The sequence below is a fragment of the Mugil cephalus genome, chromosome 13 (assembly GCF_022458985.1).
Source record: "Mugil cephalus isolate CIBA_MC_2020 chromosome 13, CIBA_Mcephalus_1.1, whole genome shotgun sequence".
NCBI classification, from domain to species: Eukaryota; Metazoa; Chordata; class Actinopteri; order Mugiliformes; family Mugilidae; genus Mugil; species Mugil cephalus.
In genome coordinates, this window is record NC_061782.1 from 24,579,391 (window position 1) to 24,603,786 (window position 24,396).

Sequence of the window (24,396 nt, forward strand, 5' to 3'; positions counted from 1 at the left end):
AAAAGTAAGATTCAGTTTAGAATCGAGTGTACCTTCATCTAAGCTCAAAATATTTAGTTGATCGACTCCTGAGTGTTCTGGATCCTGAAAAAAAGCAAAAGTTAATGGTTCAGTTTTGAGATAACGAATTACTACCATCTGAAGTCCAAGTGAGTATCTAAATTGCTCTGTTTGAAACTGAAAAAAAAAGCAGAACATTTCGACATCGAGATGTACCTTACCTCTGAAGCTCCAACAAAGTGAGTTAGTCTGAAATCTGACTCCTGTTCCTGGAGTCCTGAAAAGAAAACAGAAAGAAAAGTTTAACTGAGTTCAGTATTTGAGACTAAATCGGAGATGTACCTTACCATTGAAGCTCCAAACAAGTGAGTAAGTCTGAAATCTGTCCTGTTCGGAAGTCCTGAAAAACAAAAGCAGAAAAAGAGTTAGACTGAGTTCAGTGTTTCAGACTAAATCTGAGATGTACCTTACCATCGGAACGCTCCAAACAAAGTGACGTCAAGTCTGAAATCTGACTCCCTCTGAGTTATTGCTTTCTGGAAATCTTGAAAAACAAAAACAGAAGAGTTAAACTATGAGTTTAGTGTTTGTGGCTAAGTCTGAGATGTACCTGAAAATCTGAAAGCTCCAAACAAAGCGATGGTGTTTGATTCTTTGGTAAGACAAAAGGACAGTTAAGATTTTTAAATACCTGACATGTTTAGTGTCACGTGCAGTCTTCTTTAGAGCGTCATCTGGTGAAGGTGACGTGTACTTTTAAAAAGGTGCTCTCTGTAGGCGTGGTCGATAGATCCACCAGGTCGGCCATGCCCCTGCCCCGATGGCTCTGGAGGAGAGATCCTATGTGTGGTAGAGCATGGACGCTCCTCATCCCGATCATGGTCAAAAGTTGGCAAAGTAACCACAAAGATGACGGCAGCATCAAAGTAACATACACAGGAACCACACATACGACAGTGCTGCTCTGGACTCCAACACCCACAGTCCACCACAAACTGTCGGCATCGAGTCAGGAGCGGGCGGACCGACCATGATTGAGATGAGGAGCATTCATGCTTCCCAGATGGGACTTGTCTCAGAGACCGTCGGCCACGTTACAGGAGGAACACTTTAAGTACATGTCATCCTACAGAGAAATCTGAGAAGAACAACATTACATCGAAACATTAGTTTAACTACTATCCTTTCGAACAAAAACAAAAGAAAATTGAATTTAAGAGACAAGAGATTTTTGGAACTCAACAGTGTGTTAAGTCTGAATCTGATCTTGTTCTGGAATCTGAAAAAAAAGCAGAAAAAGTTAACGGTTCAGTTTTGACTAAATCTGAGATGTACCTTACCATCTAAGCTCCAAAAAAGTGATTAGTTGAATCGACTCCTGAGCTGTTTCTGAAATCCTGAAAAAAAGCAAAAAGTTACGGTTCAGTTTTGGACTAACGGAGATGTACTTACCATCTGAAAGTCCAAAGTGATAAGTCGAAATCTGCTCTTGTTCTGGAACCTGAAAAAAAAGCAAAAGGGTTAAACTGAGTTCAGTTTTAACTAAATCTAGATGTACCTTACCATCTGAAAGCTCCAAACAATGTGATGTTTAGTCTGAAATCTGACTCCTTTTTTCCTGGAAGTCCTGAAAAAAAAAGAAGAAAAAGAGTTAGACTGAGTTCAGTATTTGAGACTAAATCGAGATGTACCTTACCATGTGAAAGCTCCAAACAAAGTGAGTTAAGTCTGAAATCTGATCCTTGTTTCTGGAAGTCCTAAAAAAACAAAAGAGAAAAAGGAGTTACACTGAGTTTAGTTGTTTCAGACTAAATCTAGAGATGTCATTACAAACGGGAACGCTCCAAACAAAGTGGCTTTTGTGATCTAAATCTAGACTCCCTCTGAGTTATTGCTTTCTGGAATCTGAAAAAACAAAAACAGAAGAGTTAAACTATGAGTTTAGTGTTTGTGGCTAAGTCTGAGATGTACCTGAAATCTGAAAGCTCCAAACAAAGCGATGTGTTTGATTCTTTTGGTAAGACAAAAGGGACAGTTAAGATTTTTAAATACCTGACATGTTTTAAGTGTCACGTGCAGTCTTCTTTAGAGGCGTCATCTGGTGAAGGTGACGTGTACTTTTAAAAAGGTGCTCCTCCTGTAGGCGTGGTCGATAGATCCACCAGGTCGGCCATGCCCCCTGCCGCCCGATGGGCTCTGGAGGAGAGAGTCCTATGTGTGGTAGAGCATGGACGCTCCTCATCCCGATTCATGGTCAAAGTTGGCAAAGTAACCACAAAGATGACGGCAGCATCAAAGTAACAATACACAGGAAACCACACATACCGACCAGTGCCTGCTCTGGACCTCCAAACACCCCACAGTCCACCACAAACTGTCAGGACATCGAGATCAGGAAGCAGGCGGACCGGACCATGAATTGAGATGAGGGAGCATTCATGCTCTACCACAGATGGGACTCTGTCCTACAGAGACCGTCGGCCACGTCTACAGGAGGAACACCTTTTTCTAAAGTACATGTCACTCCTACCAGATGACAACTCTGAAGAAGAACACACATTACAGTCGAAACATGTCAGGTACTTAAAAACTTTACCTATCCCTTCTGTCGAACCAAAAGAATCAAACAACATTGAAACATTGAAAATTTAAAGAAGACAAAAGGAAGATTTTTGAGATACTACAAACCAAGTGATGTTAAGTCTGAAATCTGACTCCTTGTTTCCTGGAAGTCCTGAAAATAAAAGCAGAAAAAGAGTTAATCAGAGTTCAGTGTTTCAGACTAAATCTGAGATGTACCTTACCATCTGAAAGCTCCAAACAAAGTGACGTTTAGTCTGAAATCAGACTCCCTGAGCCTTGTTTCCTGGAAATCCTGAAAAAGAAAAGCAGAAAAAAAGTTAAACTGAGTTCAGTATTTGAGACTAAATCGGAGATGTACCTTACCATCTGAAAGCTCCAAACAAGGTGACGTCAAGTCTGAAATCTGTCTCCCTGAGGTGTATTGTTTGCTGGAAGACCTGAAAAACAAAAGCAGAAAAAGGAGTTAAACTGAGTTCAGTGTTTCAGACTAAATCTGAGATGTACCTTACCATCTGAAAGCTCCAAACAAAGTGATGTTAAGTCTGAAATCTGACTCCTTGTTTCCTGGAAGTCCTGAAAAAACAAAGAAGAAAAAGAGTTAGACTGAGTTCAGTATTTGAGACTAAATCGGAGATGTACCTTACCATGTGAAAGCTCCAAACAAAGTGATGTTAAGTCTGAAATCTGACTCCTTGTTTCCTGGAAGTCCTGAAAAACAAAAGCAGAAAAAGAGTTAGACTGAGTTTAGTGTTTCAGACTAAATCTGAGATGTACCTTACCATCGGAACGCTCCAAACAAAGTGACGTAGTCGAAATCAGACTCTGCTTTCTGGAAATCTGAAAAAAAACAGAAAAAGTTCAGTCATTGAGACTAAATCGGAGTGTACTTACGCTAAGCTTCAACAGTGAGTCAAGTCTGAAATTGTTCCATATCTGGAGACGAAAACAAAGCAGAAAAGAGTTAAACTGAGTAGTGTTTCAGACTAATCTGAGATGTCTTACATCGAACGCTCAACAAAGTGACGTAAGTCTGAATCTGACTCTCGAGTTATTGTTCGAATCTTTAAACAAAACAGAGAGTTAAACTGATTAGTGTTTGTGCTAAGTCTGAATGTCCTGAAATCGAAGCTCCAACAAAGCGATGGTGTTTGATTCTTTTGGTAAGACAAAAGGGACAGTTAAGATTTTTAAATACCTGACATGTTTTATGTGTCACGTGCAGTCTTCTTTAGAGGCGTCATCTGGTGAAGGTGACGTGTACTTTTAAAAAGGTGCTCCTCCTGTAGGCGTGGTCGATAGATCCACCAGGTCGGCCATGCCCCCTGCCGCCCGATGGGCTCTGGAGGAGAGAGTCCTATGTGTGGTAGAGCATGGACGCTCCCTCATCCCGATTCATGGTCAAAAGTTGGCAAAGTAACCACAAAGATGACGGCAGCATCAAAGTAACAATACACAGGAAACCACACATACCGACCAGTGCCTGCTCTGGACCTCCAAACACCCCACAGTCCACCACAAACTGTCAGGACATCGAGATCAGGAAGCGGGCGGACCGGACCATGAATTGAGATGAGGAAGCATTCATGCTCTACCACAGATGGGACTCTGTCCTCCAGAGACCGTCGGCCACGTCTACAGGAGGAACACCTTTGTAAAAGTACATGTCACTCCTACCAGATGACAACTCTGAAGAAGAACACACATTACAGTCGAAACATGTCAGGTACTTAAAAACTTTACCTATCCCTTCTGTCGAACCAAAAGAATCAAACAACATTGAAACATTGAAAATTTAAAGAAGACAAAAGGAAGATTTTTGAGATACTACAAACCAAGTGATGTTAAGTCTGAAATCTGACTCCTTGTTTCCTGGAAGTCCTGAAAAATAAAAGCAGAAAAAGAGTTAAACTGAGTTCAGTGTTTCAGACTAAATCTGAGATGTACCTTACCATCTGAAAGCTCCAAACAAAGTGACGTTTAGTCTGAAATCAGACTCCCTGAGCCTTGTTTCCTGGAAATCCTGAAAAAGAAAAGCAGAAAAAAAGTTAAACTGAGTTCAGTATTTGAGACTAAATCGGAGATGTACCTTACCATCTGAAAGCTCCAAACAAGGTGACGTCAAGTCTGAAATCTGTCTCCTTGTTTGCTGGAAGACCTGAAAAAAAAGCAGAAAAAGGAGTTAAACTGAGTTCAGTGTTTCATAAAATCTGAGATGTACCTTACCATCTGAAAGCTCCGAACAAAGTGACGTTTAGTCTGAAATCTGACTCCCTGAGGTTTATTTCCTGGAAGTCCTGAAAAACAAAAGCAGAAAAAGAGTTAGACTGAGTTTAGTGTTTGAGAGTAAATCGGAGATGTACCTTACCATGTGAAAGCTCCAAACAAAGTGACGTCAAGTCTGAAATCTGACTCCGCAGAGGGAGATTTTTTTCTGGAAATCCTGAAAAACAAAAGCAGAAAAAGAGTTAAACTGAGTTCAGTGTTTCAGACTAAATCTGAGATGTACCTTACCATCTGAAAGCTCCAAACAATGTGATGTTTAGTCTGAAATCTGACTCCTTGTTTCTGGAATCTGAAAAACAAAACAGAAAAAGTTAACTGAGTTCAGTATTTGAGACTAAATCGAGATGTACCTTACATTGAAAGCTCCAACAAGTGACGTAAGTCTGAAATCTGCTCGATTGTTTCTGAAGCTGAAACAAAAGCGAAAAGAGTTAAGTTTAGTGTTTCAGACTAAACTGAGATGTACCTTACCATCGGAACGCTCAAACAAGGACGTGTTGAAACTAATCCCTTGAGTTTGCTTTCTGAAACTGAAAAACAAACAGAGGTTAACTATGAGTTAGTGTTGTGGCTAAGTCTGAGATGTACCTGAACATCTGAAAGCTCCAAACAAAGCGATAGTGTTTGATTCTTTTGGTAAGACAAAAGGGACAGTTAAGATTTTTAAATACCTGACATGTTTTAAGTGTCACGTGCAGTCTTCTTTAGAGGCGTCATCTGGTGAAGGTGACGTGTACTTTTAAAAAGGTGCTCCTCCTGTAGGCGTGGTCGATAGATCCACCAGGTCGGCCATGCCCCCTGCCGCCCGATGGGCTCTGGAGGAGAGAGTCCCATGTGTGGTAGAGCATGGATGCTCCCTCATCCTGATTCATGGTCAAAAGTTGGCAAAGTAACCACAAAGATGACGGCAGCATCAAAGTAACAATACACAGGAAACTCACACATACCGACCAGTGCCTGCTCTGGACCTCCAAACACCCCACAGTCCACCACAAACTGTCAGGACATCGAGATCAGGAAGCGGGCGGACCGGACCATGAATTGAGATGAGGAAGCATTCATGCTCTACCACAGATGGGACTCTGTCCTACAGAGACCGTCGGCCACGTCTACAGGAGGAACACCTTTGTAAAAGTACATGTCACACTCAAGACCTGAAAAACAAAAGCAGAAAAAGGAGTTAAACTGAGTTCAGTGTTTCAGACTAAATCTGAGATGTACCTTACCATCTGAAAGCTCCAAACAATGTGATGTTTAGTCTGAAATCTGACTCCTTGTTTCCTGGAAGTCCTGAAAAAACAAAGAAGAAAAAGAGTTAGACTAAGTTCAGTATTTGAGACTAAATCTGAGATGTACCTTACCATGTGAAAGCTCCAAACAAAGTGGTGTTAAGTCTGAAATCTGACTTCTTGTTTTCTGGAAATCCTGAAAAGCAAAAGCAGAAAAAAAGTTAAACTGAGTTCAGCATTTGAGACTAAATCTGAGATGTACCTTACCATCTAAAAGCTCCAAATAAAGTGATATCAAGTCTGACTTCTGACTCCCTGAGGTTTGTTTCCTTGAGATCCTGAAAAACAAAAGCAGAAAAAGAGTTGAACTGAGTTCAGTGTTTGAGACTAAACCTGAGATGTACCTTACTATCTGAAAGGTCCAAAGTGATGTAAAGTCTGAAATCTGACTCCTTGTTTCCTGGAAATCCTGAAAAAGAAAAGCAGAAAAAGGGTTAGACTGAGTTCAGTATTTGACACTAAATCTAAGATGTACCTTACCATCTGAAAGCTCCGAACAAAGTGACGTTTAGTCTGAAATCTGACTCCCTGAGGTTTATTTCCTGGAAGTCCTGAAAAACAAAAGCAGAAAAAGAGTTAGACTGAGTTTAGTGTTTGAGAGTAAATCGGAGATGTACCTTACCATCGTGAAAGCTCCAAACAAAGTGACGTCAAGTCTGAAATCTGACTCCCTGAGGTTTATTTCCTGGAAATCCTGAAAAACAAAAGCAGAAAAAGAGTTAGACTGAGTTTAGTGTTTGAGAGTAAATCTGAGATGTACCTTACCATGTGAAAGCTCCAAACAAAGTGACGTTACAGTCTGAAATCTGTAGAGGCAGTTCTTTTTTCTGGAAATCCTGAAAAACAAGAAAAAGAGTTAGACTGAGTTTAGTGTTTGAGACTAAATCTGAGATGTACCTTACCATCTGAAAGCTCCAAAGTGACGTTTAGTCTGAAATCTGACTCCGCAGTTGGAGATTTTTTTCTGGAAATCCTGAAAAAGAAAAAGGAGAAAAAGAGTTAAACTGAGTTTAGAGTTTGAGACTTAATCTGAGATGTACTTTACCATCTGAAAGCTCCAAACAAAGTGATGTTAAGTCTGAAATCTTACTGCATGAGGTTTATTGTTTCCTGGAAATCCTGAACAACAATAACAGAAAAAGAGTTAAATTCTGAGTTTAGTGTTTGTGGCTGAATCTCCATGACAACCTGAGGCTTTGATCAAGATTCTGATGAACATTAAAGACATTTCGGAACTGCTCTACGTTCTATATGCAAATAATGGAACGCAGAGACTTTTACCACGTGACATGACACGAGCGACACCAGTCTGTGTAATTATTTATTTAGTTATTCAAAGTCACTCCTTAATAATGCCATTAATAACGAATAAAGTTTCAATCACTTTTAAGGGAGCCACGTTAGACATCATATTTTGAAGTAAATCTCATCTCATCTCATCTTCTACCGCTTAATCTTCTCTAGGGTCGCGGGGGTTGCTGGAGCCTATCCCAGCCGTCATTAAGCAAGAGGCGGGGTATTTTGAAGTAAATCATTTCATCAAAACATTCTGATTCAACTTTTGCCCTTTTAATTAAATAGGTCATAGTTTTTTTCTCAACAGTGCAGCATTATCCGAGCGTTTTTTTAGGCTGTTACTGGGAGATGCAGGTTTCTCCATTACATTTCAAATATATTGTTAAAAGTGACTTTGCACTCACTCCCGTTAGCCTCGTTAACACAGCCGGAGATGCGCTAATTCATGGATAACTGATTAGCTACCAGGCTAACTATGTTGGGCAAAGACAGTGTCACCGAACATAAAATACAATACTCAAAATTCACGTACCTAAGTGGAGGACACACATTTTATATGTTTCATAACTGCAGCAATAGCAGGCAAACGGTCAAAATGGACCACCTGTCACTCAAAGCGGCCACGCCCTCATTCATTCAGAACTTTAAACCTTAATAAAAAAATCAATGAGTTATTAAAAAAAAAAAAACATTTCAACCCGTTTCCGTTTTTTGTACCAGGCTGTAAATATGTTTATGTTGCTGTAAAGCTTTTTAATATGCGAGTCTATTAGTGATGTGCGGATCGATATTGAAAACGGTCTTTATGCTATAAAATCCAATCTCAAATCAAAATATCGATACTTTGATACTTCAGTCATTCGATGTAATGTAGTAACACAGTGGGAAGTAACTAAATTATTGTGGCAAAACAACAGAACTTGTGAAACATTTCAGGTTAATCCACAGCACAGAATAAGTGGCATTTATGAAGAGGTGGATCAGCTCGGCTAAAGTAAATGAGGCCACTACCGCAATATACTTCAGAGTTTAAAATAAATAAATAAATAAATAATTCTGATGTCTTGTTATGAAACTATGCCTTGAAATACACATACATCTGATACCGATGCAAAGTAAAGTATCGTTATCACCGATACCAGCCTAATTTTTTTACTCAGTATAGGATCTGAAAGGAAATTAGTGGTTTAGCACATCACTAGACTCTTAGGCAGCTTTACGGTGATTTGCTCCCTTTTGGAGCCAGTCTCAAGCGGTCAGTCTATGAACTGCAATTTTTTGCACTTCCGCATTGGCTTTAATGCTGAGACCCATGTATCCGAGTCATTAATATTAGGTAGCTGGTAACAGCAAATTTTAAATCAATACAGATAAATGTTAATATATGCAATTAAATTAAATGTGTTTGAACTTGATGGTAAAATAAGCAAGTATATGCCAGTCCAAACAGGGTTCTGTCAAATTTCAGAGGTAGGTTCTACTGAGATTTGAACTCAGTAACCATTACGCCATAGAAATACATAGCCTAACTATAACTCTATGATGTGACATTCCGACTGTTTCGCTGGACCAAGGTGTCAGTATGAGCAGCTGCATGTGCTTGTCTCTTCTTTATCTCTCTTTGGTTTTTCACTGAGCATGTCCTCCAGCTGTATAAATGCGTATTTACGCATGCTGAAAGATTGGGACACGACCTATGGACAGTTCATTGGACCGCCTTTGGCTTTGATTACAGCAGCATTCCATGTGGCACTGTTTCAATAAGCTTCTGCAGTGTCACAAATTTTTTTTCATCAACCATGTTTGCCATAAGAAAACCTTTTTCCCAATACAGAGTGAGGAATTATTCCATATTAAGGAATATCTTCTTCTGCCTTTCATCAAGCGCTTTTCCCATCACCGTCCTGCTCAAATTACGTTAAAGCACACCCTCTTGGGTAATATTGCTTAATTCACACATGCTGAAAGCAACCTATGGACATTCTTAACTATGTCAGGATGGCCGAGCAGTCAAAGGCACTGCGTACAGGTTGCAGTCGAATCCCACTTTTGACATAAGCACCTTAGTATTTCACATGGTGTTTATACATAACAAGTCTTCTGAACCCCTAAATTTCTAAGAGTTTGTACCAGCTGTCGTCAAAATACAGCCATGCTTGGCCAGTTTTGCTTGATTTATTCAACCACCCAGGTAGTCAGCTGACCTCATTCTTTGGACGCAAAATGTTACTGAACCTGAACCTACACCAACTGCAGCAATCCCAGATCATAGCACTGCATTGCATCGGTTGCATGGGGTCTCTGTGTTATTCTAAATCTGGGATCTTTTCTGTGTTAGACTGGTGACCTGTCCCGGTGTCAACTGAGACTATATAGGACAATGAATTGTACTAACTAAAGAATACCACATAAATGTTGATTCCTGTGTGTGAATCTGAAAATTAATTTGGTCAAAAACTATAAGATTACATCAAATCTAACCATCAGACCTCCATATCTTAGTAAGGTCACTATATTTTATCAGGAAGATTAAAAGTAGGTAAGGATTCCTGCAGCCATCTGGGTACAACAAAGGAGTCCAGTCCAGTTTTTTGTTCAGATTTTACAGACACAAAGTTAATATAAAAAAATAAATAAACAAACAAACTCCAGAGCAGTTATATTTCCAGAGTTCGTTGATCATGTTACTTTCCTGGTGACCTTACCTCCAAAAAGATCTCATCTACCACTGCCAAGCAGTGTTGTATTAGATCAGTGAGGGGAGAGAGCGCAGCATGTGGCTGGAATTCAGAGGATTTCCTCAGACTGTGATTGAGTCCTATCTGCATAATGACAAAACAGTTTGGAAAAATGAGGGAAGAAACGATATTGTTGCTTTCAAATAATGGAGAAACACACAGAAGAAGAACATGGTTTCAATTATTGCATCATCTGCACAAGGCTGTTCCTCTCAGTAGTGGATGAAAAATTCCAAATGAAGCTTCCCTTTGACATTTTTTGCACCAAGTAGATAAAAATGTTTTTAAATAATAGACTGAACTTCCACCACGGATACACTAGATGGTAGTAGATGGCAGTTGCTTCAACCTAGTAGCTCTTACTCTTTTCCCTCTCAGGAAACTTTCAAAGCTTTTCCCATCTCTTCAAAATGTCAACAACTTCTCTTTTTAACAAACCTGTCTCACATTTGAATTGTGAGCCATGCTATACTACAGGCAAATAGAAGGAAAGTGAGGGCGCCTCCACTTGGTGCATGGATAAAGAAAAAAAAAAGGAAAAAAAGTGGCACAACGGTGAGAATTAGTATATTTTTAACAGTATGTCAAATAATCACAAGAGTAATATAGGGGAGCAAATACAAGAGGAAAATCTCAAGTATTTGAGTAGGGGAGAGAGCAAAGAATTTGTATTGATTTGTTAATGGAATGGAAATCAATACAGACATTGTGGGGAAAACAAATATTGTATGACTAATATGGTACAAAGCTAGTTTTTAGTTCTACCAGTGAGTTCTCTGCAGTAATCCAGTAGTATGTGTTTGGTTTATGGAAAATATGTCATCTGTTCTGCTACCCTGTGAACAACCTCGGCCTGGAGCCTGGTTAAAGATTATCAACAGTCAACAGCAGGTGTCAGCAGAGTTCAAGGTTTAAGAGAAATGGAGCACATTCAAATATAATGGTTTTATTTGTCATGCACTGTAACTCTAAAAATTTTTTGCACTCTTCAGAATTTTCTACATTCTTGCATAAAAATGAGTCAAAACATCAGCAGGCTGGCTTGGAAGTAGACAAAGAGAACCCAATCAAACGAATGGAACTTCCTTTGCAGATATATTTGAGTTGCAAAAGTATTTCCATCCTTCAGTATCTGGTGTGACCCCATCATGCAGCAACACTAGAGACCTACGGTTTTCAGTAACTGCTGATCTGCATATGTGTACACACATGCAAGTAATTTGTTTTCTGCATTTTGAAACGTCCAAGTATCAAAGCAGACTTGGAGCAGTGGGCAACCATACACAGAAGGGATTTAATGTCCTCTCAGTCCTATAAGTGTCGCTAATCACGTGTCCCCTCATCCAGCTATTAACACTGCAATTGCAGTTTATAATCTTTTCTCTAAATGGTCTTTAAATCACATCTCTGACGTGCATTTTATATTAAGAAATTGGGAAGATTACAGTCTGTCTATGTGTTAAAGATTGCAAATCACTAGCAATTATCAAACAAACACTGATTTTTAAAGTTGTTTTGCGGAGCATAGATCTATTTCTTCTCTGTTTTCCTTTAACAGTGGTATTTGTTAGAGGATCATGATCTCTGTGTGCCTTTATTTCTTCTGTGCTGCTTGAATGCTGATGTCAACCGAACGCTGTCTTCTGCTAAATGTGCTGCTCCTTTGTGTAAACATGAATGGGTGCTGGCCTCGTCAGTCAGGTACAATCTGTTCCTGCAGTAATGACACTACAAAGACACCCTTGCACACATGGTGCGCTGTCATGTAACATTATTACATATGATCTTACATGCAAATTAATTTTAATCAGGGCTTTTTCATATGCATTTATCTGAGCATGAGAATGTAGAAAATCTCCTTCCTCTTGCGTGTTTGACCCCTCGCAAGCGGACCACTTCAGGACAATGATGATAAAGTGGAATATATTAATGAAGACCCATGTCATGATTTTTCAACACTTATGAGAGTGAGCATTCCTATCTTGCAACACAATCTTGCAGGTGCAGAATATTACTCACAGTACGGGGGAAAAGAACTTCAGTTTGTTAACCAAGACTGAAAAGTCTGCAAAACCACTGAATGAGATCAAATTCAAGCCCTTAATCCTCCCCAATCTTTTCATACAGTACTGATTACATTCCACACATCTAGGCCTGTATGCAACACCTCTGCTCCCCACACTGACCCAGACTAAAAAGATAGTGTTGTTTAAATGTGCATGCAGGGTTTAACATAAGGTTTTAGCTGGATCCCTGCAGCTCGATCATGTGGCTAATAGGTAATAAGGCTCGCAGTCATCTGTTTGAAATTCCACACATGCCTCAGATATCCCTGCATTCATCCTCTAAGGTCCCATCTTTCATGGACTTGGCTGTTGGCCTCTATTGAGTGGATGGATGTTCATATTTCTGCACCTGGACTCATCAGAGGAGAGAGCTAGGGGACATCTGGCCTGCATCCACATATCACAGTTCCCTTTTTTCACTTTCTTCCAGTCTGTATGTATTTATTTATTTACTTAAATTTTTTTTCTTCACATCTGTTTTCTTGCATTTTTTCAGCCAGCTTGCAAGGAGCTCCTCTCCAGCTCCACCTGTTCAAACGGGAGCCTTTGAGACATGTATAGGCGCTTCTGCGTCTCCTCTCCCACCTCTTGAATGCTGCTCCCAGACACCCCACCCCCACTCCCCCCCCCCAACACACACACACACACACACACACACTCAGCCATGTCTGTCGCACCAGGCTCCGCTGAATCTGACGCGTTTTTCGCATTTCCTGCACCGCGGAGAAGAGACGCGGGGGGGAGGAGGAGGGAGGCAGCCAGAGGTACGTCCACGGGAAGTTGAGCTCAGCTGCAGGCGGTGGGTGGGTGAAAGCAGCAGGCCGTGCGCCGAGCAGCGGGAGCCCGCGTTCACCTATCTGCCACACCGCCTGAACCCGCCCCTCCTCAGTCTGCGCCCCTGTTGCGGTCGTTTGCTCTCGGCGGTCCGGCTCGAACATCCCGATGCGCCGCGGCGGCTGCCAGCGGGCTGCGTCTGGAGAATCCCACCCTCCGCACAATGCAACAACGCAGGCTGGCACTTCCAGGGTCGCCCCTCTGCAGCTAACCGAGTCTTTTAATTCTTCCAAGGCTGAAAAAAAATCATGACAGGCAGACTCACATCTGGGGCCTTTGCTTCTGTTGTTCATGTTTCTTCCGTGCGCCTCTGAAGAGGACTAACGGTTCTCCGCTGCTGCTGCTCAGTTTCTTAACAGATTCCTCAAGTTTTGACGTTTCAAGGACAAAAAAGCTAATTTAAATAAAGGGCTTATGCGTGGAGGACTGCGATCTTTATTTTATTCTACTGGAAGGTTCAACAGTTGCCAGCTCGCAGGAACCACCGGTTGAGCAGCCGTGATCCGGGCAGCGGTTAGTTTGTCTTGTCTCGTGGTTTCACTTGGAGGTGCATATCACCGCCATGGTGGTGTTCAACGGACAGCTGAGGATCAAGATCTGCGAGGCTCTGGACCTCAAACCCACGGCTTGGTCCCTGCGTCACGCCGTCGGTCCCAAGACGCAGACCTTCCTCCTGGACACGTACATCGCCCTAAACGTGGACGACTCGCGCGTGGGCCAGACCTCCACCAAGCAGAAGACCAACAGCCCCGCGTGGAACGACGAGTTCACCACGGAGGTCCACGGCGGCCGCAGGATCGAGCTGTCCGTCTTCCACGACGCGCCCATCGGCTACGACGACTTCGTGGCCAACTGCATCATCCAGTTCGAGGACATCCTGCACAACGGCAGCAAGCACTTCGAGGACTGGGTAAGACAGGGGAGACACGCTCACCCAGTGGAAATGACGGAGGCACAAAAGCAAAACAAAAACAAAAAACAAAACAAATACGCAATGAGGATGTACACTATCATTAAATAAATAAATTAAAAAAGTAAATAAATAAGAACCGTTCAGCCTACTGCAACAGTTGTGTTTAGACTCCTGTTATGTACCATTTGACACTATGTAGGCTATAGTATAATATCTTTAACATCAACCAATATTCAGGACCAAATGACATCTCCTGGTTTTAGGTCATCGCTGCAGGAGATCCATGTGATGCTGGTCTGACACCAGAGCTTGGGTTTCTGATTAAACATTTTGGGACAAGACCAAAGTGGCTCCTAATGGCCACTGTTTTGTTGTGAAGAGCCATGCATCCAAAAATTACCTGAGTGAAAGTAAACATCAAGACTCAAGTCATTTTTGTGAGCTGTTATTATTTTTCGACTGAATGACATATAACTTGGATGTTATATCTCGTTAAAGTCTCAGATTTACTTCTTCATTTACAAATGTAAAATGATTTTATAATGGCAGTAAAGTAATGTGCAGGAGTTGGGGATTTATTTAGCACCTAAATAAAGATGAAACGATGTGAACACTGCAATATGGATTCACTGTGGTGGATGTGGGTTCACATGGAACTTCTCTGCTCCGCTGTCAGTCACTTAACTGTGAAGTTGTGAGTATCATCTCCAATGCATATTTTGGGCCATTCCTCAGATAGATAGATAAATTTACTATATTAATGAGTTTTCTGCTTTATTAATCAGTGCAAATTTTTCTTTTTGATTTTTACCCAAAGCACATGCTTTTGCACCGCTGTCTTGCAGTTGCACGACATGAGTCACGCACTAACACACACAGTGTAGACTCTCTCACTTCAGTTGTGCTCCTTTTAGGTGAAGCAGTGACCCGCAGCAGAGCTACAAAAGCGGGTGCGGTTAGGCCACATGCACGGCACACACAAATGCGCGCACGCCAGCACGTATCTCAGGCTGTCCATTGTTGTCCAAGGCCGCCGAAGCAGATGGATGTTTGATTGTATTATTGATGAGGCCATCAGGTCCATTACAAGCACAGAGAGAGCTCAGGAGAGGACAAGATGAAAGATGGCAAAACAGAAAGGGCGGGCGAGCGGGGGGCAGCATGGAGAGAAGAAAGCTCTGACTGTCTTCCTTGTGTGGCAACAAAAAAGGAAAAATAGCCATGGCTTTGGGTTGATCTGTGTGGTGCTTCCCGTGGTTTAACAGCAACGACTGGGTGTCTGATTTTGAAAGTGGCTACTGAAGTTCAGGTTTGTCTAATCCTAGTTTGTGTTGTCTTGCGACTCTTTGCCAGTTAATGTGCACAATTTGCAGTGTGTTGAGTTCAGATATTTGCCAAACTTTCTAGACATTATATTTTAACATTAGTAAAGTGCAATTACTTCATCTTCAAAGTCAAAACATCCCAAACCGGTGTCACTGTCTGTTTTCTTTCACTTTAGTGGAAGGTTTTTTATCACACCTTGTGTTCAAGCATGTTTCAAGCCACTCCCACACTCTCTGGGTCGAAACGTGTCTCGACTTAAACCACATCAAGTATTTATGTCATCACAGACAAAGAAAAACTAGAAGTCACCTCATGGGAACTCGGCAGCTTGTGTAATTTCCCAGTGAGTAATGCTAACGTAAGCTTCCAAGACAACCCTTTGGTGGGATGGGTTCTGACATAGCAGGGCGCTCATGACATTTACAGAATACTACAAGTGAAGTACCCATATGTTTGATGGAAGGCAGCGGTTTTTAGAAATTGGATGTACTGTAAAAATCAGAGATTTACTTTTCTCTGTAGTGTTGTCCCTATCAATACATATTTGAGGTGAGTTGATTAGCAGTAGCTGGGCTGTTAACATTTACTTCTGTTGACATTTTAACATGGTGGTCTATGGGCACGGATTAACTTTTGATACCCCTCGAAATAAAATTTAACTTCATGACATTTGAAGTTGGAGCCTTTGGCTCCTTGAAATGTCTTGTGGCACTGTTTGCATTCAGACTTGTTGTATGTGTAATTTCCCCAGTCATCAACCTCCTCAAACACTAAATAGCTTCAGACTTTTGGTGTGCTTTTATTTCCATAAGTCAGCAGAACTGTTGGTCAACTATCATCAGTGACTTGGTATCTTTGCAAACTTAAATCATTCGTAAAGGAACTTGAACTCATTGAAAAGAAGCTGGAATGACAAATATTTTATGAATTAGGGGCGAGAGCCAAGATAGAGAGAAATGATTAAAATTGGATCACACAGTGTTTGATGGATAAGTCTTTGTTTCCATTGCCTGACCTTTCTTTCTTGAGCAACATGTGCTTAGAAAAAAAAGTTCCTGATTCCATCTGGTGCAGAGTCAAGAAATAGCTGTTATTTAAAAATTCATCTTTTCAAATAGAAAGCTTACTTCACTCACATCTATGGGGAAATCTCTTCTTTCTTTTTAGAAGTTGTATACATTACAGCATTTTCTTTAAAGAATATCAAATATCCAAATCCAAATATCCAAGATAATATAATAAATGGCCTTGACAGACTGTTCCTTTGCTAATATGAATGGAATATTAGCATCATTAGGTTCACAGAAAGTTAAACCAGGCTGTAAAACTAATGAACACAAGAGCCAATTTATTTTGGGGTTATTTTTGGGGTCCAACTGGATTAAAGATTTGTGTGTTAAGTGCTAATATAAAAATAACTGTATTGTTTTTTAATCCTTCAATATGGAGTGACTTAAAGTAGTTTGGCATTGGTTCAGGAGAGTGATTAGGAAGTTACCATGGAACAATATATTTTAATGTGTAGATGATGTCTTTCAGTAAGTGCATAACTTAAATGATCACATGATACATTTTTAAACACAGGTACTAACAAAACTGAGCTGTAATGTAGGGTTTTCTTTGTGGAGGACTGAAAGACATCACCTTGATCTCTAAAGGCTGAGAATGGCCAATGGCCTTTTTGGCCATTTTTAGACTAAAGGTTCACTGAGTAAAAAACGTTCTAACGTTTTATAAAAAGTAAATGTTGCAGATGTACTCGTGTTGTTTGTGGCCTCTGCTTTCACACCGTTTTTTGTGTCTCCCTCGTATCTGAGAATAGTTGCTTTCTCATTTGTTCTTTTTAAGTTTCTTTGAGTACAGTCAAACTCAAGAAAAAAAAAAAAACACTGTGGCCCACTTACAGGCATACAAAAGTCTCATTATCCACATTATCCACATTACAGGCCTGAAACAGAATTGAGTTTTTTGGAGATACTGGATGCTTTGCCAAGTTCTTATCATATGACCGAAAATGGTCCTTCAGCTAACTGAAAGATTTTTTCGGCAGTGACCTGCTCTCTATGAAGCTGGCGGTGTTACAGCATCATCAGCGCTAGTCGGGAAATGGTGATGGCCACAGATATTTCAGTCAACGAGAGCACGTCGACTGAAACCCCAATCCCGTGTTGTGACACGCACCCGTGACTAAACCAACTGCAGTGCAAAAATCCAAATGTCACTGTTCACCTGCAAGCCTGTACAAGGTCTGTTAACAGTAACATTTCAACAAAAACTGATACCTGCAAAGCAGGTCACGGCAAACCACACTCACAGACACACACGCACACACTAATTCTTACTCTAATCCTAATCCTAACCATAACCTAATTGTACCCTTGTAAAGAAGTGAGAACCAACCAAAATGTCATCACATTTACAAATGTTATTACTCCAATGCAATAAAACTCAAACTAGTCCTCAAGAAGGTAGCTGTACATCAGCCCCCCAAAAGGCAAAGGGTGTATCGATCAGTGATGTGGTCGCAAGAGACCATGGAGTGTTAATGAAATTCAAAATCAAAAACAAATGACTCAAAGTGCGTTGGTACCAAATTGTGCTAATCTTAACGCAAGGCAACGACAAATGGGAGTAGGGATGAGCAGTGAGCACTGATAAGATTTTATTGATACCGATGCCATTATCGATTCTTCTTATTGACTCGATTGTTTATCGATTCCCTTATCAATTCCTACTGTGAAGTTTTGGTCTGGAAACAGTAGATGTTCGTGGTTTTGTGTAAACAACAGTCAATTTTACTGAGTTTGCAATATGCAATATGGATTCATTTGAATCAATATGGATTGAGTTTGTAAACAAGAGATAAAAACTTGTGTAAGTAAACAAATAGGAAATTGGTCACTAGATCCTCACTAGCTCTGCTCTGCTGAGAGTTAGCAGTAGCTGCACTTGTTGACCTAAGAACTCATGACACTCTCGGTATTTAATGCTGTGCGTCGTTGACAAGTGCTTCAGCATTTTGGTGGTGTTGTCTCCCTTGCTTGAAATTACAGTGCTGGATAAGTTGCACATTGTGTTATTACAGTCCCTTATGGAAAACTGAAGCCACACTTTCAATCTAGACTGGGATGTAAAGATTCGGCATGAAAAGTACCGATAAGGGGAATCAATAAGCAAGAAGGCTAATGACATCGGTGATATCTTTTAAAGAACCGGTTCCAACTGGTGCCCATCCCTAAATGGAAGGGAGTTACATAGTTGATTGATGCATATGACACAAACACAGAGTTCCCCCAAACGCCTAGCTCAAAGGAAACAATGTTCACGACTTTAGTTCCTACCACCCAGTTCACCATGCTAATAACAGCCTTGGAGCTTTGGGTGAACCCAGATGGGAAGCCATGGGCATCTTTGGCATTTTTTCTAGTTCTTGACAATCCATCCATCTAAATGTTTGCAAAGAACTATTCCTTTACTTGCTGCACTACGTCTATGTTGTTTCCACATTCCAGCTTAGGAGGACATGAATCCAACAATGTCCGAGACCATCTGATGAGCACATAAATGCACTATAGCACTACTAAATATCAGCGATTAAGAGAAAATTGCAGGAGAAGAGAAGCAGCGATATGTCCATTTGACACAAAAAGGAGATCAGCTTCCTAAATCTGTTGGGAATTGTTGTTCCCTTCTGAACAGTGGCTTCATGTGTAGGCAGACGCCTTGTTAGAACTTGTCATTAAAGAGAGCAGCGTGGAGAAAGGCGGCAAGTGTTTGGTGTCACTAGGAAACAGGCAGTGAGTGAGGGGAGGTACAGAGACAGACAAGAACAATACAAAGAGGGCGTTGAAACAAGCTGTCTACTTCTGAATGGCTCAATGAGGGCGGAACAGAGTAGAGAGGATGGCTTGTGGTGAGACAGCAGCCCTGATGATTTTCACAAATAATTTAATTCACCTCCTACATGTGTCAGCGTTTGAGAACATGTTTTCCAAGAAATCACATGAATCATCTCCTCTAGATGTACTTACATAGAGAGAGTACAACACGATGAACTGAAATCTTGTAGTGCTAATATGCATGAAATTACGACATAACAGACCGTACAGTTAGGTTTGTATCTTTGACCTCATCAGTCATGCGAATCATCTGTTTTCCGCAGCTTTAGGCAGTCACTGCTTTGAATCTTCTTGTGTACAATCTGAGCTAAAACTCGACTGATCTGTACAACACACCAGAGACTTTGATGCAACTGCCGAATTTATATTATTATTGGTACGTGTTTGGATTTGTCTTTAATACTTAACAATTCAATAATTATGCCTTCAGTCCTGAGGCTTATTTAGACTGTAGCCAAACTTTATCACACAGTCTGAAGTGAACATTTTCGAAAATGTGTAAACCAGGAATAAATATCACGTGAACTGGAGCGCAGACACTGTAAATATAAAGCAGGGACAGTGTGTATGTGACAGAGACAGAAACCTGATCCCAGTGGCAGGCTGTCATAATGAGACAACATGAAAATACCCCTGTGGGACATGACGACAACATGACTCAGGACACTATAAAAAGCCTTAAGGAATTAAATCCTTCAACATGTTAGTTGTTGCACTTGGTGAATGAGATGAAAGAGGGGGATGGAGCAGGTGACTCTTGACAAATAGTGTCAGTGATACTTCAGTCAGACCTCAAAGTCCATTTCTGTTGAAGTTCATCAGACTAAGTGGTCTCCACACAAGTACGTCCTCGTCCCACATCGTCACACTCTCAAAGAGATGCTTCACAGAGTCGTTTTTTTTTCAACAACACCAAACACTCTGAACTGTTGTTCCCTCTCTCTCTCTATCTGCACTTTCTCCCACTCGTCTCCCTCCTCCTCTCAGTTGTCAGTGTGGAGCGGAGGGTGTGATGTGAGCAGTGTTTGTAGAACTTCTATCTTCTTAACATTGATTCGGAGCCAATGTGCCAAGTGGATTCAGCCGAGAGCTGACAAAACTATTTGTGCATTACAACGTCTAATAAAATGTTTATTCTCCCGTTATCCGTCTCTTGGCTGTGATGTGGGCCTTCTGTGTTCAGTCCAGTTCTACCTTTTTGACTATGTCTGGGACGATAAACTGGATGTGGACTTTGGACTTGACGAGTTTGATTCTCAAGTACAGACTCTGGAGCATGGTCATTCTGTAATTAGAACAGCAGTGTACTTGCAAACAGCCTCTCAATGTATTATGGAATACCTGGCTGTATCAAATCCACACAAGTTAGCCCAGATGCATCCTCCATAAAACGTTCGGGGCAAGAACACACACAGATATTTGGAACAGAACAGTACTTGAAGACAAGAACCCATATTAATAAATGCTCCAAGTATCTGTGTCCAGACTTTTGTATCAGTGATTCGTTATAAGGCAACAGTAACAATAATTTACCTCTTCATTTACCTCTGTCTAATCTGTGCGGAATCTGTTGCTGTAGGTAATGTACGTCTTCTAGTAGTCTGCTATGCCAGTGCAAGTCACCATTTTTTGAAGTGATAGAAGAAACTCAACACATGTTCTCAATGGAGTAGGCCACTTCTATAAGCTACGATGTAGGCTCTGTGTAGATTTGTTGTGAAAATTTGATCCAGGCTTTTCCATTTGAAAGCATTGGAAGGACGTGCGGGTAGTGGGAGTACTTATGTGTTATGTGGTATTGGAAAGGATGTAGGACTTTGGTACTGTGTATACTGAGTGTATCTGTGTATTAATTGAGAATTTGTGCAACCTTGGGATAAGAATTACTGACAGGGAAATTTTAGTTGGGACAGAAAAATTTAGAACATGAGATGCTGATTCGGTAGCACCACATATGTAGAAACATGCTGAACACCAGTAACCCCAATGCAAACCTGACAAATGTTAAGGGGAGTACAGACAGGAAGAGAGATTACATCTGATATGAGGTGGGACGAATGATCTAATTCAGGTCATTAAAAATAACTTACATTAAAAAATACATTAACATCTCTAATATTCTGATTAAAAGACCATGTGTTTGTCCTATGTCCTTAATGAGGAAAAGATGAGCCTTCAACATCCTCAAAAATGAATTAGCAGCCTTTCCTAATTTTGTTTAGCAGGGTTTCAAAATGTCAGCGTGTCTTCAGACTAGAGTGGACCCATATATTGCTCTTCTAATTTTAGCCCCAAACCTTTGGTTTAAACAGACCTTTTTATTTTTATTTAAAGTTCCAGAATCATGTTATCATGGTGTTATGCTTAATGTATAATCACACTGACAAATAATGGTATTATCTCATTTGGGTGGATGATTTATGCGTGCATATGGATTCATGTGTGATAAATGACTATTTCCTTAGTTCATAAAATGTTGTTATATACACATTCTTACTGTACTGCACATTGATATATTTCATATATATCAGTTTCTCAAATGTTATTTGAAATTGAAATGATGTAAGTGAATCAGTTTGAGTTTTGAACTGTCGCTCACACAAACTGTTCGATATTAATCGAACGGGTCGCCAATGACACGTTGAGTTATAAAGGGTTACCACTGGATAGTGGCCATGATGAGAGGTTAAAGGGCATGTTTAAGTATTTACAACACATGTTACATGTTCAAATATGATAGTTATGCTTCTCTTGCCAGTAGTGTGCAGATGAATCAGGTGCTTCTCAGAGTGAAGACGTCAGTAATAATTCCAAGGAGTCTGATTTGCAGCATTTAATAGTGTAAACACGCCAGCACCTGATACAATTGCTGCAGCGCTGCTGCATTTGATAAAGACCAACATAGAAATGTAGATCAGAATGGGTGTAATGACGATGTGTTTTATAGGCCTAAAATAAATAGTTGGATTGACTACATGTCCAGTCCATAGTGTTCAGTGGTCTGTGTGCCCGCTGTCTTGCTCCTAGCTGTGGTTCTAGCGCTGTAACTGTGGTGTTACAACTGTGACAAAGCCAGATTGCAGTGTGGCTGTCTGCGGTTAAACATGTCAACGACTGTGGTTCAGCTGCTGGAGCTGACAGCGGAGAGGAAAAGGAAAAGTCTGTCAAGACGGTAAAAAAACAGGGCTCTGCTTTGAGTTAACACGCGTGTGTCGTGATAATAATGTCGCTGTGTAAACTACATGCAGTCTGTGCAGTCATCTGAGGAATGTGGCAGTCTCTGCTGCCTCTGTCACGACTGTTTAAGATTTTGTTGTCGCGCAAAGACGCCTGTGCAGCAGAAAGGCCAAAGCACAAGATCAGTCATTAAATGGTTAACCTGCAATTTCAAGCATTTCTTTCTTGCAGTTTCTTTATTTTAAGAATGTTTTTACTTAGGATATTTCAGTAGATTACTTGAGAGACAGAGGAAGTTATAGGTGGACAGAAGGGAAGACAACGTGCAGGGAATGACAGAAGTTGGAGTCAAACCTGTGCCACTGTGTTAGAGAGCACTGGCCTCAGTTTGTGAAGCAACAGCCCAAACATTTGAGCTTCACCATACCGTGGTAAAAGGAATTGTTGTTTGATTTACAGTAAATTAATTATGTGATGTGATACTGGGCGGCACAAAGCACATGTCTGTGAGCAGCAGGGCACCGTGAAAGGAGTTGGGTAGTTGGCGAGAAGCCCTTCATCTAACAGCTCACTGGGACTGCTTCTTCCTGTTCCTTTACTGATTATGAAATATTTGAAACTGATCTGCTGTCAGAATATTTCAGTGATGCATTTTGACGAAGGATAGTGCATTCATGAGATAGATTTTTCTCATAATGGAGATCTATATAAATTAAACTTTTCAATAGGTGGACTTACAAGAGCAACTGAAAATATGTATCATGATATGTTGTTTGCCAAAAGTAGCACCTTTAGAGCAGTTTATAAAGAAAAGGAGCAAATCTGCTTATCTCAAAACTGCAACGGCAACTGGCCAGCATCTGAACTTGCCAGGTTTCTTGGGTTTGTTGAGGATGTTTCACTCTTCCAAGTATCTTCTTCATTTCCAAAAGACATGCGCGTAGTTGAGGTTTAAATCAAAACATCTGGGATGGACCCTACAAGTTTTTTTAGATACCACAACCTGAGTGACTGAGAACTGACAAATCTTTGATGTTTACCATGAGTTGTCACGTTGTCAACTGCAACTGCAGCCAAAAAACAATCATTCATAGTAAGCGGAGTAGTAGATATTTGCAGGACTGAGGTACTAACAGTAAATGTAACACCAGTTTCCAATGTCATGATTACTGTATATTTGAAATTGACCAGCGTCAGTTCATCCTCGGTTCAAGTGGAATGTGTAGAAATACTTTTAATTTGAAAGGCAGATTTTCACTTTTGACTAAGTATTTTTATACGGTTTGATTTATTCTATCTGGATGGACTCTGGGACTCATGGGACTCTTGTTGTGCTGTTTCTCTGCAGTCCTGTCCAGTGGTTTCCTGAGCCTCTGTGACCTCTCCTACAGTCAGAATAGGGGAAAAACTCTGCTCTCTTCTTGACCCCGCTTCCCTGCGGGGCTGTAGTAGAAGGGTGTCCTCTGTGTGGACTGAAGGAAGCGGGGCAGGGCTGCGAGTGTTTATGTGTGTGTGTGTGAGTCTAAAAATAGAGGCAGTGTGTTTGAGTCACACGGTAGGCCCTACTTCCTGTTTTCACTGAGCAAGTTTACGTCCCAGAGAAGGCCAGGAAGAGGGAGAGAGGGATGGCTCTCCAGGTGCCCTCCCTGTTGCATCTGCTGTCATTCATGTATCTGCTCTACTGTCTGTGTATAGTGTGCCACTTGCAGTGCGGTATAGTACAGATGTTTAAAGAATGCACAATGTGCTTCTCCCACTGTCCTTGTCTGCATTAATTATTAAGACAGGAGAAACATTTCTCTACGTGATTCTTTTAGTATAGATGTGACTCTCTACTTCGATTCCAGTGAAGATTCCTGTTTTTTTTTTGTTTTTTTTTTTGACATTCTTCACTGTAGTTGGTTGCATGATTTCATGACTCGTCCAGTTTTAATGACATGTTTTACTGTCCAGAAATCCATCAAATAGCACCTGTTGTAGTAGGATTAATTC

General features: G+C 40.8%; 1 protein-coding gene and 2 long non-coding RNA genes across 4 annotated transcripts in view; 1 reads left to right on the forward strand and 2 right to left on the reverse strand.

The window, feature by feature from the left end:
- Positions 1-473: 473 nt before the first annotated feature.
- LOC125019104 lies at positions 474-3,382 on the reverse strand. Its single transcript, XR_007114017.1, has 5 exons — positions 3,228-3,382; positions 3,093-3,156; positions 2,805-3,020; positions 2,689-2,734; positions 474-544 (listed from the first exon to the last, which is right to left on the reverse strand). It is a non-coding gene; the product is annotated as an uncharacterized LOC125019104 (long non-coding RNA).
- Positions 3,383-6,357: 2,975 nt separating this feature from the next.
- Positions 6,358-6,772, reverse strand: LOC125019105. Its single transcript, XR_007114018.1, has 3 exons — positions 6,636-6,772; positions 6,505-6,564; positions 6,358-6,433 (listed from the first exon to the last, which is right to left on the reverse strand). It is a non-coding gene; the product is annotated as an uncharacterized LOC125019105 (long non-coding RNA).
- A 6,236-nt stretch (positions 6,773-13,008) lies between these two features.
- The window catches only part of LOC125018826 (protein kinase C epsilon type-like), a 71,481-nt gene continuing 60,093 nt past the window's right edge, over positions 13,009-24,396 (forward strand). The window contains exon 1 of one of the 2 annotated variants that reach the window (XM_047603207.1): positions 13,009-13,999. In XM_047603207.1, coding sequence (XP_047459163.1) covers positions 13,652-13,999 — 348 coding nt within the window. In that variant the 5' untranslated portion in view covers positions 13,009-13,651. The remainder of the gene's footprint in view (positions 14,000-24,396) is intronic. The other variant, XM_047603206.1, reaches the window with a different exon arrangement.